Here is a 16917-nt window from a genome sequence, read left to right on the forward strand (position 1 = left end):
CCACAGAGCTGACTGCCAATGTTAAAGGCCTTTGGAGGGGACCAAATAAAAGATGAAAACAACTTCTTGAACCCCATGCTGACCAATCACATCCATCACCATTGCCCATCTGAGATGACCCATGTGGTTCCTCTCTCTGCACACATCCAAGCCAATACTCCAGGGAGATGCATATTACATGTACTACATGGAGACAGCAGCACAGATGGAGACATGTTAGCCCAACAGTGTTGGTTAAATTACTGGACAAATACTGAAGCTGCATAATGAATAATTGAGAGACTTGGGTTCAAATCCACCCACCATGGCAGCTGTGACATTTAAATTCAAGTCGTGATCTGGAATTTTTATGAGAATGAATGCATAGAGTCTTTTGACCAGAGTAGGGGAATCGGTAACTAGAGGACAAAGGGTTAAGGTGAAGTGGGAGGAGATATTGAACAGGGGTCTGAAGGGTAGCATTTTTACACAGTGGATGGTGGGTGTATGGAACAGAAGTAGTTGAGGCAAGTAGTTTAAGAAACATTTGGATGGATGCATGGATAGGTTAGGGGCTGAACACAGGTGGGTCGGACCATTATTGAGGGATATTTTGGTCAGCAGATCTGTTTCCACACTGTATGACTACAACAATAAAAAGGAAGAGTGAAACACAAAAATCTGCAGACGCAGAGGTTGAAGTAAAAACACAAGGCTGGAGAAACTCAGCAGGTCACACAGCATACTTTATATCGCAAAGATAAAGATCAACGTTTTGGGCTTGATTCCTTCATCAGGGTATGATAAAATGTAGACAGGCACCTGAATGAAATGGTGGGGGGGGGGGGGGGGTGGGGTGCAGGGGGAGGAGCACAGGCCCACAGCCAGGGGGTAATACTTGGTGGGAGGACACGAGAAAAAAGGGGGAGGAGGGATGGTTCTGTGAATGGAGAGGGGGGAAAGGGTTTGGAGGCTGGAGGAAAGGAGATAGAGGGATGGGGAAGAGAGGGAGAATGGGAAGTGGCCTAGCTGAAACTGAAGAGTCGATGTTAATGCTATCCAGTTGGAGAGTGTCCAGATGGAAAATTAGGTGTTGCTCCTCCAATTTACAGGTGGCCCTGGTTTGGCGGTGCATGAGGCCATGGACAGACATGTCAAGGTGGGAGTGGAGTCAAAATTTAAATGGTATATAGTTGTAGAGTTTTACAGCAGGGAAGCAGACCTTTTGGCCCAACTTGCCAATGCTTGCCAACCTGAACTAGTCCTCTATGCCTGTGCTTGGCCCATGTCCCTCTAAACCTTTTATATCCATGGATACAATTATACCATAGTTACAATGACCACAATTATTCTGAAGGCTGTCTGTGCCCCACAGGGGAGGGAGTTGCCCAACCTTACTGGTGTGGACTATATGAGGAACCCAGTCCGGCTGCATGGTGCCTGCTAAATGATCTATTAAAGTCAAAATCAGAATCAGGTTTATTGTCATGACCATGTGTCATGAAATTTGTTGTTTTACAGTAATAGTATAGCAGGTTAAAACTTGCTGTAAATTACAGTTCCATAAATACAATATTTAAAATTAAATAACTACAGTGGAACCCCGTTATAATGCAATGGTTTGAGTCCAAAGAATCGCATCACAAAAAAGCGGGGTTGCGCTAAATCAGGGGTCCCAGTAAATTGTTGTAGTTACAGTTGAAATGAAAGCACAAAATAATTTTTAGTAAGCTGGCCATCCCCGCTGCTCGAGGCAGCCCCAGGTCCTCATGGCACCGCAGGTTCCTGCTGCTTATGGCAGCCTCAGGTCCCCGCTGCTCACGGCAGCCCCAAGTCCCTGCGAGTCCCAAGCACCTGTACTCATTCCTGGTGACAGCCCAAAGCCCAAGCTCAATGATTCATTGTGTTATATCTGAATTCATGTTAAGTCGGATCATGTTAAATTCAGATTCTACTGTAGTGTAGAAAAAGTGAGGTAGTGTCCGTAGGTTCATGGTCCAGAAATCTAATGGCCGAGGGGAAGAAGTTGGCTTTGTAGCATTGTGTGTTTGTCTTCAGGCTCCTGTACCTTCTTCCTGATGGCCTGGGTGGTGGGGTCATTTGCACCACTGCTGTTACTTCCAAGCAGAGAAAAAAAGGCCAATTTGTGCTCCACACAATCTGTATACTTTCTTTATTCCTTTCTCCCCGCTCCTCCCCCAACACTCTGCCATGTACCGATCTCATTGTGTGCCCACAATATCCATCCCAGCTCCACAACACCACAAGAGTACAAGAAAGGCCATTCAGCCTCTCAGGCTTCTCGTACCAAAGCATGAGTAATTTGCCTCTGGCCTCATTTCCTCTTCTGTGTTAGTTTCACATAGATTGTAATTCTCCAATCTTTCAAAACGTATTTTCCCTCAGTGAAATAGCATCCACAACCCTCTGGAACAAAGAATTCAGATCACTTGATGTGCATGCTCCACACACATAAATGCGAGTGCTTGAATCAAACCTGATACATCAGTACTGGGCTCCTGTCCCAACAGCTGCCCTGCACCCTCTGACCTCCTGCCTGATTGTATGAGTCAGTATTGTTCATGGATGACATATTGTGAAGCTCAATTAGTGTCCAAACCCTCTGCAGCTGGGTAATTCCAAGCATGCTGTTACAAGGAGGGTTATTAGGTCTGTGCTTGGGATACAGTGACCATTGGTCAGGGCAGGCAGAGAGACAGCTCAAAGACTGAAGGCAATTGTAAGCAAAAATTACACAAGGTTCCAGAGAACTGATAGAGAAAGAGTGTTTGAGCACAGATTAGGTGAAAAGGGTTTGTCACAAGGGGTGTGGGGGGAAGTTGTTATCACAAGCAGCGACTGACGCCATAATGAAATATAAAGGGATTAAGATGTGTGTTTGAAAAGAAAGAGTGTAAGTGGATCCAGCCCAGGGATGGGAAGATGGAGTTACGGAGGACAGCTGTGTATGTAACCTGACAGTGCAGCACCCTCTTCCAGTCCCCTGGATTCAGTGCATGCCATTCACCTGTGAACAATGGTCAACAACTGCATCGCCAACAGACACTATATTTCATAAACGTGCATTTAGTCCAGATTCCGTGTCCATGAGCATGTACATTCACATTCACACAGCCATGTAGAGTGTGCAGTATGCACATGTATATGTTGGTGTACCACACACACACAAACGTGTGTACACACATACAGGCATATATACACACACCCAAATGCATGCGCACACACACACACACACACACACACACACACACACACACACACACAGACATGTGCACGCACACCACACTCACAAACAGAACTACACATGTGCTCATGACACTGGCACGAGTGAACACACGCTGACTTTGATTGAGGCTAGAAGATACAACACTGAGAGATGACCTGCCCTGGTCCACTGATTCCAGCAACCTGCTCGCAAACTCGTTCAACTGCAACTGCCAGCTATCCTGGCTGGGAGAGTGGCTGAGGAAGAGGAAAATCGTGAGTGGGAACCCTCGCTGCCATAAGCCGGACTTCCTGCGAGAGATCCCGCTGCAGGATGTGGCCCACCAGGACTTCCGGTGTGAGGAAGGTAACTTCATCACACAGCTGCTTGTGTTGGGAACAAATCAGCTTGTTTATTGCCATGTTGTGTGTGGTGGGGTGAAGGGTGACATGGTTGTGGGTCCATATCACACAGGAACACCACCCAACATGAAATGAGGTTCACCTCACCTCTCTGGAGGCCCTCCTGGACTCACAGGCACTGAAGGGGCTGGTGTGACATGGACCCTGCTGGTAACACCATCATTTCAGTGTTTTTGATTTATTAAATGAAATACCTTAAAATTTAAAATAAATTCCCATACACTGTCCCATTAGTCTGTAACACTATCTGGGCATGGTCACCACGAGTTAGATACAGAGTGAAGCTCCCTCTACACTATCCCATTACACACACACTCCCAGGCCAGGGACAGCACAGGTTAGATATAGAGTGTAGCTCCCTCTACACCATCTCATCACACACACACACTCCCAGGCCAGGGACAGCACAGGTTAGATATAGAGTGTAGCTCCCTCTACACCATCTCATCACACACACACACTCCCAGGGTAGGGACAACACGGGTTAGATACAGAATGAAGCTCCCCCTACACTGTCCATCACACACTCCCAGGGTGGGAGCTGTGAGCTGAGGTACACGGTGAATGCTGGTTATATGATAGTGTGGTCTTTGCTGCAGGTTTTGAGGAGAGCATGTGTATGCCACGGCCTCAGTGCCCCACGGAGTGTTCCTGCCTGGAGTCTGTCGTGCGCTGCAGCAACAAACACCTGAAGGCACTACCCAAGGGCATCCCGCGCAATGTGACGGAGCTGTGAGTGAGGCTTAGGCAATGCCCTTATGGGGGCTGGATTCATGGTGGCTCTGGTGCCATGGATGCCAATAACACATTTCAACTCTGATCTGACACCCCTTTCCTGGGCATCCTGTCATGTCAGGATGGAGAAACCTCTCAACCAAGGAGTCAGGGGACAGATGAACAGGAGGATGGGCAATGCAAAGATTGCACCAAACCCTAATCTCTTTAGAGAATTGGTGTTAAATTTTGTTTACTAACACTCCAGTGAAGTTCCACCTTTGACCTGTGGAAAATGAACACATTATGGAGAGGTACCAGGGTTGCAGAAAAAGGAGGACGATAAAGGATGACAGAGATAGAAGGGTGTTGGGGCTGGTGAGTGTTACTGAAAGGGAGGAGGAGGAAAGGCAGGAGGGGGTTACAGATATAGGGAAGGTGGAGGGGTTGCAAAGATAGGGAGGGGTGGAAGGGTTTACAGAGATAGTGAAGAGTTACAGATATAGGGAGAGAGGGAGGGGTTGCAGAGAAAGGGAGGGACGTGGGCCTTGCAATGATAAGGAGGATGGAGGGGTTGTAGACATTGGGAGGGGTTGCAGAGATAGGGAGGGTGTTGGGCAGCAGGATTTATAATGTGAGGGTGTTTCGGCCAGAGTTGATTAGAGAGATATGGAGGGATGTTGAGGATGGGGTTACAGAGATAGGGAGTTGTGTTGAGTTGAATGGGGTTACAGAAATAGGGAGTGGTATTGGGAGGAGAGCGTTGCAGAGAGAAGGAGGGGTGGTGAGAAACGGCATTGTAAAGAGAGAGAAGAATGTTGGGTGGAAGTGGTTACAGAGATGGGGAGGATTGTTGGGCCAGAAGGGGTTACAGAGAGAGGAAGGAATGTTGGGAGGAATGGGTTATAGAGGCGAAGGGGTTACTTGTCTATAATAGGAAGTGGTGTCCATGGGGAGTACTTGATGCAAGGATAATCATTTTGTAACAGGGTCTTTGGAGAAGGACTGGGTACAGGTCAGGGAGATGGGTGATGTGTGGATGAAAAGACACAGCAGAGAGTCCACACAGCAGAGTTTCAGATTATCAAAAGCCAATGGAGGAAAAATGATGAGAGCCCAGAATTGTCATTGTCATGAGGCATGCTGTCGGTTCTGTACCAGCTGGGAAAGTGTACACTCACATCAACTAGTGGATCTAAAGTCCCTTTGGATGAAATGAAGGGCCCCTTCAGGAAATTCCACCAGCACTCATTCTTCACCTTGCCTTCCAGGTACCTGGATGGAAACCAGTTCAGTACAGTTCCCAGTGTACTCTACACCTTTCAGCATCTCCAACTTGTGTAGGTATTTTGGTGGAACCAGATGTCAGAAAGAGTGGGTTGGAGGGATTTGGTGTACTTACAGGGGACTGTAAAGAGTCACCAAACCACATGGTGTGAAAACACCAACTTGCCCACCCTGCACCTGCCTGTGTTTGACCCATATCCCTCTCAACCCATCCTATCCATAAATCCATCCATCCAATATTTTCTTTAAACGTTGCAATAGTACCTTCCTCCAGCTCCTCCTCTGGCAGCCCGTTCCATACACCCACCACCTTCTGTGTAAAAAAAAGTTATCCCTCAGGTTCAAGTATAAATCTCTCCACACACCCACCTCTCCCCCTCACCTTAACCCTTTGGTCTCCAGACATTTTAACCTTTCATAATATTTACTCCAAACTGAGTCCATGGGTAAACTATGGTATGAATCAGCTGGTGGTTGGGTATAAAACCAGTCCTGGAAAATGGGGACATGGAGTCCAAAGGGTAAAACCCATGTCATCTGGGTACTGAATCCTCTGCTCTGGGAAAAAAAACTCTACATTCACCCTGATTTATTCATCTCATGATTTTGTACACCTAATTGATTCACATTGATCCATCTTACAGCTGACCCCTGCCCCAAAGCATCTCCACCCAATTGAAATAACAACTCCTTGGGGAGTTCTAGGGGGAAACAGCTATCCAGTAGGAAGTGGGGTGAAACGACATCTCCTCCTTGTCTATCTGGGAGCATATTGATGCATACAGAGGGTCCTGTTCCCTTACTGGAAGCAGACACATCAGGGTTCACACGAGGAATGAGGTGGGGGAGAGAGGAAACTTTCTAATTCTTGGGGTGAAATGTCAAACATTGCTCCCTAACACCAGAGATCATTGGGGGATCAGAGGTGGAGGGGTGAGCAAATTTAAAGTCTTGGGATCTTTCCTGGACCCAACACATCATGAAGAATGCACGTTAGTATCTCTAGTTCCTCAGGAGTTTGCATAGGTTTTGGTATAACATCAGAAACCCTGGCAAATTTCTACAGAAGTGTGGTGGAAAGTGTGCTGTCCTGCTGCATCACAGTCTGCTATGGAGACACTAAAACCCCCACTGTAAAGCCCCGGAAAAGGTAGTGGACACAGCCCAGGATATCACGGCAAAACCCTCCCCACTATCAAGAACATCTATATGGACCGCTGCCATCAGAGACCACCAGCAACTTTCAAGGATTCACACCACCCAGCACACACTCTATTCTTGTTACCATCAGGAAAGAGGTATAGGTGCCACAAGTCTCGCACCTCCAGATTCAGGAACAGGTGCTACATTCCACCATCAGACTCCTCAACAACAAACTCAATCAGAGACTCATTTAAGGACTCTTACGTTGGCACTTTATTGATTTATTTTCTCTCTGCATTGCACAGTCAGGTTGTTTACATTTCTTTATTGTTGAGTTCAATTTTTTTTTGCACTACCAGTCAGTGGTAATTCTACCTGGCCCTCAAGTAAAAGAATCTCAGGGTTGTATGTGATGCCATGTATGTACTCTGACAATAAATCTGAACTTGAGTAAATGAAATGAAAATAGGTTGATGATATCAGAGGCCAATTCCCTTGAAGCAGCTCCCTCGGGGGAGGGGAGGTGCATTTTGTTGATTATTTCAGGACATTATAGATTGGAGGCCCAGTCCATCAGACTCTTGATCTCTGGACAATGTGATTAATTTTGTAGATTTGATATACCACAGAGATTAATGTTCAGAATGGTTGATTGGATGGCAATGTAGGGGGATGCTTTTTCCTCAGTTACATTAAGCCGCTGGGACCAGAAAATGTAGGAGCAGAATTAGGCCATTTGGCTCATCGATTCTGCTCTGCCACTTGATGTTAGAGTTTTCCTCCCAAACCCATTCTCCTGCCTTCTCATCCTTACTAATCAAGAACCTGTGAACCTCTGCTTTAGAATCAGAATCACGATACAGTTTATTGTCATGAATGAGTCACAAAATTTAATACACTCATTGACTTGGCCTCCACAGGCATCTCTGGCATCGAATTCCACTCTCTGGTGAAAAGATTTCTCCTTATCTCTGCTCTGGTCCTCATCCAGGCAGATGAAGACGGTGGAGAGTTGAGAAGTGGTTCCCAATGTTCTTCTCCTTCTTCTAGTTCTCAGCGTCTCTGCTGTGCTTGGCCACCCAGTTTCAGACTACCACGTGGCCACCAAGATGGAGATTTTGTTCCTCCTCGTCCTCTACTTTCACTGCCCCATGTTGGGGAGCTTTCTAACAGGTGTTGCCAGGCTAACCCTGGGGGCAGTTTCCCCCCAGGATAGGCTGTCATTTGCCACTGGGATGTGGTAAACTGGGCTAATTGTAGCTTTGAGCCTGCCAAAGCCCCTACTAACCCCTGTTCCAAATCCCATCCTCAATGATGTGCATGTACTTGTGTACTGCAGACAGGGAGGGGACAGGGTAATGATTATAAATTGTGTAGTAGTATTTAAATTGAATGGTTTATTGTCATGTGTACCAAGATATAATGACAAGCTTTGTCTGGTGTGCTATCCAGGCAAATCAGCCAAACAGTAGGTGGTGGAATAATAACAGATAAACAAATTAATTAGACAACAGTAATCAGATAATGCAGGGTACATAGAGAGGTAAATGAAAATGATCCAATATAATCTTTATTTCATCTTTATAAAGCACATTTTGGAAGGCATTTGAACTAAATAAAAACATAAATGCTGGAGGAACTCAGCGGGTCTCACAGCGACCAAAAGAGGTAAAGATGTACCTCCCTTGGACACTGCAGGACGGGCTGAGTTCCTCCAGCATTCCTGTTTTACGACAAGCACAACTTCTGCAGACTTTCATGTTTTACTACTTTGAATTGAAGAAGTCCTGGGGGGTGTTCAGAGGTGGGAGGTTAGTCCCTTCCCACTTGAATACCATCTCTTCCCATTTCCCATCAGTGATACCAATCATCTTCTTCTTCCAGGGACATGAGTAACAACCGTATCAGCTCCTTGACCAACATGTCTTTCAGCAACATGAGTCAGCTGACTACATTGTAAGTAGCTTGTCTTCCTGCCCACTCCAGAATGTGCAGGCACCACCTGGACAACTGTATCAGCTACAGGGTGTACAGTAAAACCCCTGGTATGTGGCACCTACAGGGAATTGGTAGATGCCGGATAAGTGAATTTTCTGGTTGTTTGAGGTTGTATTCATTGGCAAACTAATGGCAAGGCATGCCAATTTTAGATTTCTCTATTATTGTACCTATTTTTTTTCCACAATATTTTATTTTGCTAGTTGCTTGAATTATAAATAATAGGGTTAACTTTATTAAGATTCAACAAATATTCAGAATATTCAGGGGAGATGGGGGTTTATTTGCAATATGAGACAGAAACATGAAGAAGAGATATACAAGGATGTCGCCAGGACTTGAGGAACTGAGTTACGTGGAAAGGTTAAACAGGTCAGGACTTTATTCCCTGGAGTGTAGAAGAATGAGGGGAGATTAGATAGAGGTGTACAAAATTATGAGGGGGATAGACAGAGTAAATGCATGTTGGCTTTTTCCACTGAGGGTAAGTGAAATACAAACTAGAGGACATGGGTTAAGGGTGAAAGGGAAAAGTTTAGGGGGAATACGAGGGGGAACTTCTTCACACAAAGGTAGTGGGAGAGTGGAACAAGCTTCCAGCTGAAGTGATCAAAGTGGGCTCAATTTTAACATTTGAGAAAAATTTGGTCAGATACATGGATGGGAGGGGTATGGAGGGCTATGGACTGAGTGCAGGTCAGTGGGACTTGGGAGAATAATAGTTCAGCACAGATGGAGAAGGGCTGAAGGGCCTGTTTCTGTGCTGAAGTTTTCAATAGTTTTAAATCTATGGGAATGAAAATTTTCCCTGGTGGAATTCACAATCATTACCAAAAAATTTCAGATCAGGAATAAAAATCCACTCTTACAGAATTTATGTAGATTCCCCAGATGCTCCAGTTCTCTCCTGTAACCTGAAGATGTGCAGGCTGATGGGTTAATTGGATGCTGTAAACCGACCCTTGTGTGGGGGTAGAATTCGGGGGCTAAATTGATGGAAATGTGGAAAGAATAAAGTGTTTGATCATAATAAATGAGTGGTTGATGACCAGCATTGACTCGATGGGTTGAATGGCCTTTCTATACTGCACAATTTGATGAAGATTTGCAGTTTTATTTTCCAGCATCATTAGTGTTATTTTCTTTTATCTTTCCCCCACTTTTTTCCCAGGATTCTAAGCTACAATTCCCTACGATGCATCCCTGCCTCTGCGTTCCAAGGTCTCCGCTCTCTACGGCTCCTGTAAGTCCTGCTCGGCACACTCACAGCTTTCTGTGTGTGATCCGTGATCATCTTCAGATGAAGAACAGTAGATGGGTGCTAGGCATCAGACCTTGGGTCTGCCCCATCCTGTCCAGGACCTGTAGAGGGGACAGAGGTTTAAAGGAAGGAGCTATTCGTGGGTGGGAGCTTCAGACCAGCCGCCATCCCAGCTTGCACAAGAGAGACAGGGACCAAAATATGATGCAGGAAGTGGCTTTCTGAGCATTGGTCTCTGGTTCATTCCCTGGTCTCTATGTGAGACAGGATCATGGAGCAATACCTCACCACCCTGCTGGAGAAGGTGTTTTTGTTGTGCTGTAGTTTTCATGCACAAACGTGTGTGCCCTTGTGTAAAAGAGGGGAATTAGCCACCTTTTAACCACTTCACTTACCTGTGTAAACGCAATGAACACGGGATGGGGGGGTCATTTTCATCCTGTGTATTAATCTCCAAGGTAGGTAGTATCAAAGCCAATGCATTTCGCATTGTCTAAAGGCGTACCCAGCTTCCTAGGTCCAGGGCAATCAAAGGCTGTGACACATTGATGACAATGAATGCATTAGACTTACCAGCGGAAGATTCAAGCTTGAAATGAAAGCAACAAAGTCAAGACAATGATTGAATTAGATATAATATTAACTGAACTATATTGGCTGGGGAGATAACGCACCTCAAATTCATCTGCTATTATTGTGTACAGAGAGCTGTCACTGTCTGGTGTGTACATAATTCATCACACAGGATGCCAACACTGTAATGCTGCAGGTCCCGCCTCCATTTGCTCTGGGATGCCGCACTGATCCGGCGTTTCTTGGTTCAGTATGAATGACCCACCTGGCTTTAAAGATTGGTCGTTCACCTGCCAATTAAGTGGGATCTCTGTGTAAAAAGGTGTGTGTTGGTTGTACAGATTTTGTGTAACTGTGGGTACACTTTTATATTTGTTTGCACAAAAAATTGTAAGCAAATATGAACATTCATGTTGTGTGTGTTGTGCATAGATTTCTGAATGTACGAGTTTATTGATGTATGTGCTTGTATTTGCGCTTTCTCTGTGTATCCTTGCACAGAGGTGATGTATGTGTTCCAATATATACCTGTTTTGTGTGTGTGTGTGTGTGTGTTGAGTTGGTATGTCTGGGAGTCGGTGTATGAGCGTGTGCATGCGTGAGTGTCTATTGACTGTGTGTATTTGTGTGAGTGTGTGCATGAGTGTATGTGTGTGTGTTTGTGTGAGTGTATTGAGTGTGTGTGTGAGATCTCACACCTGATGTCCTCTATGTTCAAACAGCAGCCTTGCACTCTCTGCAGGCCTGGAGTGAGAGGGATGTGGGCCTGCCTCACCCACCCTCATTACCTCCTTCACTCCACACATTAATTCATCTTCCAGCATCTGTTTCTCTCACCCCTTCTCTATCTCTTGATAAGCACAACTTTCCTTTGTGTCACAAAGCAGTTAACCTTTTGACTCTGAGAAACGTGAAGTATCTTGATGAAGACACTGCAGGCACCTTTTTGAAGACTCTCTCTCACAGGTGTTGGCACTGCCCTGCTGTATGGAGAATGTTTTCATCAGTCAGAGAGAACCTCCAACTCAGTGACACGCTTGCAGATTATTTAACAGGACAGAGCTTTCATTAGCTCCCTGGAGCGGTGTCATCTGACAAGCTGCTGGGAACTGTGCCACTAGATCACTTCCTAATTACAGTCCTGCTCCCTCACTGGGCAGAGAAAAGGTTGAAGCACAGAGCCTGCGAAATTGACATTTGAAAGTGGATGTCAAATATTCATTACCACGAGAAAGAATACTGAAATATAGGAGAAGGTGCACAGGAAGAGATTTCACAAGTGATCTTCAGAACTGGGAGTACAGCAGAGAAATAAGCCCTTTCCTCCCAACCTCTATACTCACCAATCATGGCTATTATACAGAACCCATTTGTCTCAATTAATAAGAGCACAGGGACATCAGATAAAGGAGCTGGAGTCGGCCATCTGGCCCATTGAGGCTGCTCTGCCACTCAATAAGATCATGGCTGATCTGGCCGTGGACAGCTCCATCTCCCCACCTATTCCCCATAATGCTCTATTTCCCTACTATTCAAAAATCTATCTCTGTCTTAAATACATTCTATGAGGCAGCCTCGACTGCTTCCTTGGACAGAGAATTCTAGAGATTCACTATTCTCTGGTAGAAACAGTTCCTCCTCATCTCCACCCTAAATCTTCCCCGCCGAATCTTGAAGCTCAGTCCCTGGTTTTCGTCTTACTTGCCAGTGGAAACAGCCTTCCTGCTTTTATTTTATCTATTCCTTTCATAATTTTATATATCTCAATATGATTCCTTCTCTAAACTCCAATGAGTATAGACCCAATTTCTCCTCATAAAATAGCCCTTCATCTCCAGAATCAACCTGCTGAACCTCTTCTGCAACATATCCAAAACTAGTCTATCCTTTCTCCAGTAAGGAAACCAGAACTGCACACAGTACTCCAGGAGTGGTCTCACCAGTACCCTGTACTGTTGCAGCAGAACCAACCTGTTGTTAAATTCAATCCCTCCAGCCATGAAGCCAACATTCCATTTGGCTTCTTGATTACCTGCTGCATGGTCCTGTGCTGTTAATACCAGTTGTCCAGGTTTCATGAAGGAGCAAAGCATAAGGCAAATCGTTACACGTTGGACTTCAGGTGAAAGTTCCTTTGAATTATAGAGCATGGTAACAAACTGCTTGCATTCGAACCTCCATTCCCTGCATACAGATGGTCCCTGATTTATGATGATCTGAATTTCGACTCTGAGTTACGATGGTTCGAATTTGTACTCTTGATTTTGAATTCCGATGTGTCCCTGAACTTGTGATGTGTGGCACGCTACTCTCACAATTCTGGGCAATGACATCATCGCGCGAGAGTATCATAGAGCATACTCTCTTGCAATGCTGATTCAACCACACTCACAGTCTTTGTATTCAACACTCAACATGGTGTATTCAACATTTAATTATAAAAAATGGTAGGTATGGAATTCTTTTTGGAGTTACAATTTTTTTCGACTTACAATGGGAGTGCCGGCACAGAACACCATCGTAAGTTGAGGTCCACCTGTATTCACATCTCTGCTTCCACCACTACATCTGGAAGCCTGATCTAGATATCTACTACTCCACACAATTAGAATTTCCTCACCTCACCTGGAACACATGTCGTCTTATATTTGACATTTTTACCTTGGGAGAAAGAATCTCACTGACCACCCTATTAATGACTTGTTATTTTAGAAGCTGGTCTCCCCTCAGCGCACAACACTCTGGTGAAAACAATGTGCGACCTCTCCCCATAGCTCATACCCTCCAGGCACCATCCTGGTAAATCTCTTCTGTCCCCTTTCCAAAGCCTCCACATCCTGTAATGGTTCAACCAGAATTGCACACAATACACTTAAGCGTGGCCTAACCTACGTGTTAATATCGCAGCATTTTATACTCACCAGCCCCACCCAACCACGTACCTTCTTTACCACCCTAGCTACGTGCATGAGCTGTTCATGAAATCTTACCCCCCCTCCCCCAGATCCCTCTGCACCTCAATGCTTTTAAGAGTCCTGCCATTAACTTTTCGTATTTGATCTCCCAAAGGGAACTCTCATTTGTCTGGATTAAATGCCATCTGCCATTTCCTTGCCCATATATATAACTGCTCTACATCCTGTTGGATTCTTTGTGTTTGCTGCTCACAACTCTACCAATCTTTGTGTCATCTGCAAATTTACCAACCCACCCACTTTTTCATCCAAGTCATTTGTATGTATCACAAACACTAATGGTCCCAATAGTGATCCTTGTGGAATACCACTGGTATTCTACGGGGATCAGTGTTTGACTGGGAATGTGGGAACAATCCGCCGCTGTCTGTAAGGAGTTTGTACTTTCTCCCCATGTCTGCATGGGTTTTCTCCCACCCTTTGAAACATACAGCAGTTGCAGGTCAATTGGGGTATTTGGGCTCCTGGACAGGAAGGGCCTATTATTATGTTGATATTTAAAAATTTAATTTGAATTTAAAATTTTAAAATGATCTTATTTGGTGGGATTTCAAACTTAAATTACATTCATCTTTCAATTATTTTCACCATTAGTTAGTGCTGCACATCCTTCTAGAATTTACTTCTGTCTTTTCCCATGCAGGTCCCTGCATGGAAATGATATCTCCACGCTTCCCAAGGGAATATTTGCCGACGTGGCTTCTCTCTCACACCTGTAAGTAAAAGAAGTATTCTCAGGCCTCTAAATGAAACAAGGCATCTTCATGTTTATCCAATCACCTTATGAGTGGTTCAGGAAGACCCAGACCTGGTCACTGGTCCATGTCAGGAGCCCTAATGTTGGCTGTCTTCTCTGTTTTAGGGGGCAAATCTGACTGTCTCTGGGCTTATTTACCATTAAAATGCCCAAATGTAAGCTTGAGGACCCTTATCTTCCATCCGAGCTGCTTTTCAGTCTCAATATCAAATTCTCCATCTCTAGTAACTCCATCTTTCATTCCACCTGTTATAGAACTGACATTTCTGCTGAGCCATATTTTGGATTACTCTTTCTTCCACGAGAGTATTCTGGACTTCCCCAACAACAGGAACATTCTTCCTGCATCAACATGTCAGAATTTTGTACACCTCAATGAGATCCCCTCTCATTCTTCCAATTTCTTGCGATTATAATCCTGGTCCACCTATTCCGTCTTCATCCTGGTGAATGTGGGCTCATTTTTAACATTTAAGAAGAATTTGGACAGGTCCATTGATGGGAAAGGTATGGAGGGCTATGGACTGGGTGCAGGTCAGTGGGACGAGGCAAAAAAGTGGTTTGGCACAGACTAGAAGGGCTGAATGGGTCAGTTTCTATTCTGTAATGTTCTATGGTTCTACCCGTCACTCCTGCCATCCCAGGGATTAGTCTGGTGAACCTTTGCAGCACTCCCTCAATTGTAGGAATGTCCTTCTTCAGGGGAGATCAAAACAGCAAACATGATGCTCGTCTCAAGTTGAGAACCTCAGGGTGCCTTACCTCCAGTGAAATGTTTTGGGAAGTCAGAAGGAACAGCAGCACCCATTTTACAAGCAGCTGAAAAGGAGCTAATCTCAGTTTTAATGATCTAGAAGGGCATAAACTTGGAGCATTGCTCATACTTTGACAAAGGGCTTAGGCCCGAAACGTTGGTTATGTATCTTTGCTATATAAAGAATGCTGTGTGACCTGCTGAGTTTCTCCAGCACTTTTTATCAATTAAATCATAGCGTCTGCAGACTTCTTGTTTAACTTGGAACACCAACTGTTCCTCTCTCCATAGACGCTGCTTGACCTTCTGAATGTTTGCATTATTTTTGGCTCTTTTAGCATTTTTGGATATGGGATAAGTAATTAGCTGGGGCTGTAGGGAGAATTTCCCTTGTTCCTGTGTGATCTCTGATGCCCACCTGACAGGGCAGACAGGGTAAGCATTTAATTCCCCACCTTATAAACACCACCTTCAATGTTGCATGGGCAATTGGCCTGGCTTCTGGAGTGAGATGAACCTATGATTCTCACTGAACTAGGCTGCCATCACACAAATTCTTCCCCTCCCCCCTCCTCCCTCCCATCTATATGTCCTGCTGCACTGGAAAATTAGCCAGCATATCAAAAGACCATCCCATTCCAGCCATTCTCTCTTCTTCCCCCCTCCCCGAAGGAAGATGATTCACACACCAGCAGATTATTTGCTTCTGTTATCAGACTCCTGAATGAACCTCACACTAGTCAAACTATGCTGCCTTTGCTCCATCCCAACGGATCTCTCTGTAATTCTGCAGATCTGTTCTGTGTTTTTCTTGCTGCACTATGTATGGGGTGTCTAGCTGTTCTGCTCACCAAACAAATCTTATTACTGCTTCATATTACATATGAAAATAAATTTTGAACTTGCACCATAAGATATAGGTACATAAGTAGAGTATTCGGCCCATCAAGTCTGCTCTGCCATTCCATCATGAGCTGAGCCCCGCTCCCCTACCTTCTCCCCATAACTTTTGACATATCTGACTATTATATACCTTTCAATCTCTGCCTTAAATACACTCAATGACCTGGTTTCCACAACTCCCCATGACAGCAAATTCCAGAGGTTCACCAGTCTCTGGCTAAAGAAATTTCTCCACATCTCTGTTTTAAATGGGCGCCCTTCAATCCTGAAGTTATGCCCTCTTATCCTCGATCCTCCACCCCACCATGGGAAACAACTTTCCACATCTACTCTGTCCAGGCCTTTTAACATTCAAAATGCTTCTATGAGGTACCCCCCCCCCCCCCCACCTCATTCTTATGAACTCCAAGGAGTACAGTCCAAGAGCTGTCAAACATACCTCATATGTTAATCTCTTCATTCGAGGAATCATATCTATCTGAGTGTCTTTGGAGCCTTTCCATTTCCTCATCACTATCTCCCCCTCCACCTATCTTTGTATCATCTGCAACTTGAATATGATTTGATGGGCTTTCTTGTAAGGTGTACCAATATAGGATTATAAGGTAAAATCTTCCTGAATCTCTCTCCCTCAGTGCCATTGGAGCCAACCCATTGCACTGTGACTGCAATCTGCGCTGGCTGTCCGACTGGGTAAAAACTGGCTACAAAGAGCCTGGCATTGCCCGCTGTGCTGGGCCAGGGGACATGGAGGGCAAGCTCCTCTTGACAACTCCAGCCAAGAAATTTGAGTGCCGAGGTAAGGACAGCAGAACTCCTAGAATCCAGCATCCCAGTGCTTGGAAATCCTGATCATCCAGCATCTATCTCTCTCATCTTAACGTAGAATGTGAACCGGGGAACCAGATCAGAAGTGGCCATAACC

General features: G+C 45.1%; 1 protein-coding gene across 14 annotated transcripts in view; it reads left to right on the forward strand.

Annotated features, from left to right (window-relative positions):
- LOC138744328 (slit homolog 1 protein-like) overlaps nt 1-16917 on the forward strand; it is a 245922-nt gene that overhangs the window by 145283 nt on the left and 83722 nt on the right. For all 14 annotated transcript variants that reach the window (XM_069900273.1, XM_069900284.1, XM_069900285.1 and 11 more), the window contains 7 exons: nt 3405-3571; nt 4227-4359; nt 5613-5681; nt 8656-8727; nt 9941-10012; nt 14222-14293; nt 16628-16791. In XM_069900273.1, coding sequence (XP_069756374.1) covers nt 3405-3571; nt 4227-4359; nt 5613-5681; nt 8656-8727; nt 9941-10012; nt 14222-14293; nt 16628-16791 — 749 coding nt within the window. The remainder of the gene's footprint in view (nt 1-3404; nt 3572-4226; nt 4360-5612; nt 5682-8655; nt 8728-9940; nt 10013-14221; nt 14294-16627; nt 16792-16917) is intronic.

Source organism: Narcine bancroftii, chromosome 10 (genome assembly GCF_036971445.1).
Source record: "Narcine bancroftii isolate sNarBan1 chromosome 10, sNarBan1.hap1, whole genome shotgun sequence".
NCBI classification, from domain to species: Eukaryota; Metazoa; Chordata; class Chondrichthyes; order Torpediniformes; family Narcinidae; genus Narcine; species Narcine bancroftii.